At 67.9% G+C, this 2,576-nt stretch overlaps 1 protein-coding gene across 1 annotated transcript in view; it reads right to left on the bottom strand.

Moving 5' to 3' along the window:
* ELFN1 (extracellular leucine rich repeat and fibronectin type III domain containing 1) overlaps positions 1–2,576 on the bottom strand; it is an 8,860-nt gene that overhangs the window by 3,641 nt on the left and 2,643 nt on the right. Inside the window, 2 exon segments of the mRNA XM_025049572.1 lie at positions 10–77; positions 221–463. Of these exon segments, the coding sequence (XP_024905340.1) occupies positions 10–77; positions 221–463 (311 nt within the window).

Here is a 2,576-nt window from a genome sequence, read left to right as displayed (position 1 = left end):
CGCGGCCACCATGGCCGCCTCGCCTGCCAGCCCGGGCGTCCGCACAGCTGCTCCCCGCACCTCCAGCTCAGCTGCTCCTGCGACAAGACAAAGGAGAGAGCTGGTCAGGGGCGGCCGAGCGGCCCACGGGTCCAGCATCCAACTCGGCCGGGCTCCCGCCAGCACCTAAAGTCACAGCCGCCGGGTGGCAGGGCTGTCCCAGCCCCCGACACTCTGTGACCGAAGACGAGGGGGCCTGCCAGGCCCTGGCTGCGGAGGCTCTGCGCCGGCCAGAACTCTCGGCTCCCGTCCAGTGACGGGATGGCCCCCAGGATGGCCGGGCTCTGGGGCTGAGCCGTCCTGCGGCATGGCCCAGGCACATGGGGCTGCTGGCCCTCAGTCTCCCCGGTGACCAGCTGCGTGGTGTCTGCAGCTTTCTGCCTGGCCCAGGGGACCCAGAGGCAGCCCCCCACGCTGGTGGGTCCTGGCGGCAAGGCCCGGAAGTGGAAAGCGGCCCCCACGGCCTCCTCAGGCTCAGACGAGGACCTGACCCTGCCCCTCCCCCCACTGACCCCTTCTCCCAAGGTGACCTGACCCGCACCCTGGTGCTGGCACGACGCCCAGGTGTGACTCGGACACGGGGGCTCTGTGGGCAGGAGCCGGCACCTCTGGGGAGACGTGGCTGGACCCGCCCTGGGCCACCTGCCTGGCAGGACGACCCCGTCCACTTCTGCAGGACAGACGAGGGGCGCGTGTCTGCTTGTTAACGTGTGGATTTACAGCGGCCTGTGTGGCCTGGCGGGCGGCCAGCTGAGTGCATTTCAGTGGTATTGACGTTTGCAACTAGTCTGCACCGAGGCGGCTTAAATTAGAAGAAAGTATGATGTGAAATGGATTTTCCCCCCTGGGAACTTCATAAAGAACAGCTTTGACTGGCGCCCAGGGGAGAGCCTGTTTCTGATTTAAAGAAGGGAGCGTTCAGATGGGGTGGAGGTGAGGGCGTCGGGGGGGCCTGGCAGAGCCCCCCAGGGCTGAGCCGAAGTTGCTGTGTGACATGTGGCAAAGTGTGGCCTCTCTGGGCCCAGCTGGAAGTGGCTCTGGGGACAGCGTGGGTTCCCCCCACCCCACAGGGGGGAGCTAGCCGCAGGGAAGCTGGGGTCTCTGCTGGCTCGCGCCAGACGACCCGCAACCCACGGGGGTTCCGAGCGCATCTGTCGCCACCTCGCGGTGCCGGCTTGTCTGGGGCCCAAGCCGCCTCTCTCCCTCCCCAGCAGGTGCCTGCCCTGCACCTGGTGGATGCTGTGGCCTATGTCCCCAGGGCTCCTGAGAGGCCCGCTCCTCTGATGAGAGGTGCATCCTGGGGGGCGGGGGGGCGGGAGCCATCAGCCTGGGGCGTCAGGCTGGCCGCATCCAGGAAGTGTGGCCCCTCAGCAATGCTGATCGTAATCACCTGTAATCTCCTGCTCAAAATAACCCAAAGTCGAGCTAAGGAGGATTACAGAGACTAAGGAGCCCTTATCACAGCAGGCCTGGCAGGGGGAGGGGAGCCGCCGACCTCCCCCCACCCCGACTCCTGGGGCCCCCGACTCCCAGGCCCCCCGACGTCTCCCTGCCTGACTCCCGGGGTCCCCACAGCACAGTAGCCCCGGCAGCACCGTGGCCCTGGGCCCTGCTGGCTTGGGAAGGTGGGGGCTGCACCTGTCCAGGGCCGTGTCCTGTGGGCCGTGCACCCGTGGGCCTGCATGCATGTGGGTTCCGTGGGTGCACGCGGGTCTGCTGCGTGAGGGTGAATGTGTGTTCCACACACAGCCGGGCCCGCGTCAGCACGGGCGGGTCGTGTGCGGTGGGGGCTGGCTCCTCCGAGGTCCAGCGGGCTCTACCGTGGCCACCACGGGCACCCCCTGGGCGACAGCCTGGGGATTTGTGTTTGTCTGGGCGCCTTGGGAGTGGCAAGTGGCTCTGGGGACAGTCTCTCCTCCCCTGCACACTCCCCGCCCACTCCGAAGTCGCCTCCATGCGGCCGGCTTTTGTGACGAGGCAGGCGGGGTCCTGGCCCTGGAACTGGGGTGCCCCTCCCTCTGGTCCCAGCCGAGCTGCTCTCACTGAGGGGCCCCCAGGGCCTGGGCTGTGGGGACAATCGCTAGAAGTGTGGCTGTCCCCCACCCACTGTGCCAGGACTCAGGCGCCCCCACCTCAGCCTGGGCGGGACCCCGCGTGCCCATGCCACATCTCACTTAGAGGGGAGACTGAGGGCCGCACAGGAGGCCTGGGCCTGACACAGACGGGCCTTGGGAACGGGCTGGTCACCCGCAAAGGTTCTGATCACGTCACGGACGGCTCCCGAGAACAGCCTTTCCTCACGGGCTTCACTCGGCCACCTGTCCATCATGTGTGCGGGCCGCTCGGTGGACAACTGCTTCCCACACACCTGCACAGCGCAGACCTGAGCCCCTCCAGCCACAGGTGGAGGCATGGGGCACTCACCTGGGGACACGGAGGCCGGGCCACCTTCAGGAACCACCTGCATCCCCCCCACCTCTGCCCCTGCCTCCCCCAGCACCCTGAGCCCGTGCCCCTGCCCGTCCCCGATCCCCACC

Source organism: Pteropus alecto, unplaced genomic scaffold, assembly GCF_000325575.1.
Source record: "Pteropus alecto unplaced genomic scaffold, ASM32557v1 scaffold56, whole genome shotgun sequence".
In the NCBI taxonomy this organism is placed as follows: Eukaryota; Metazoa; Chordata; class Mammalia; order Chiroptera; family Pteropodidae; genus Pteropus; species Pteropus alecto.
This window is presented reverse-complemented; position numbering and strand designations above follow the sequence as displayed.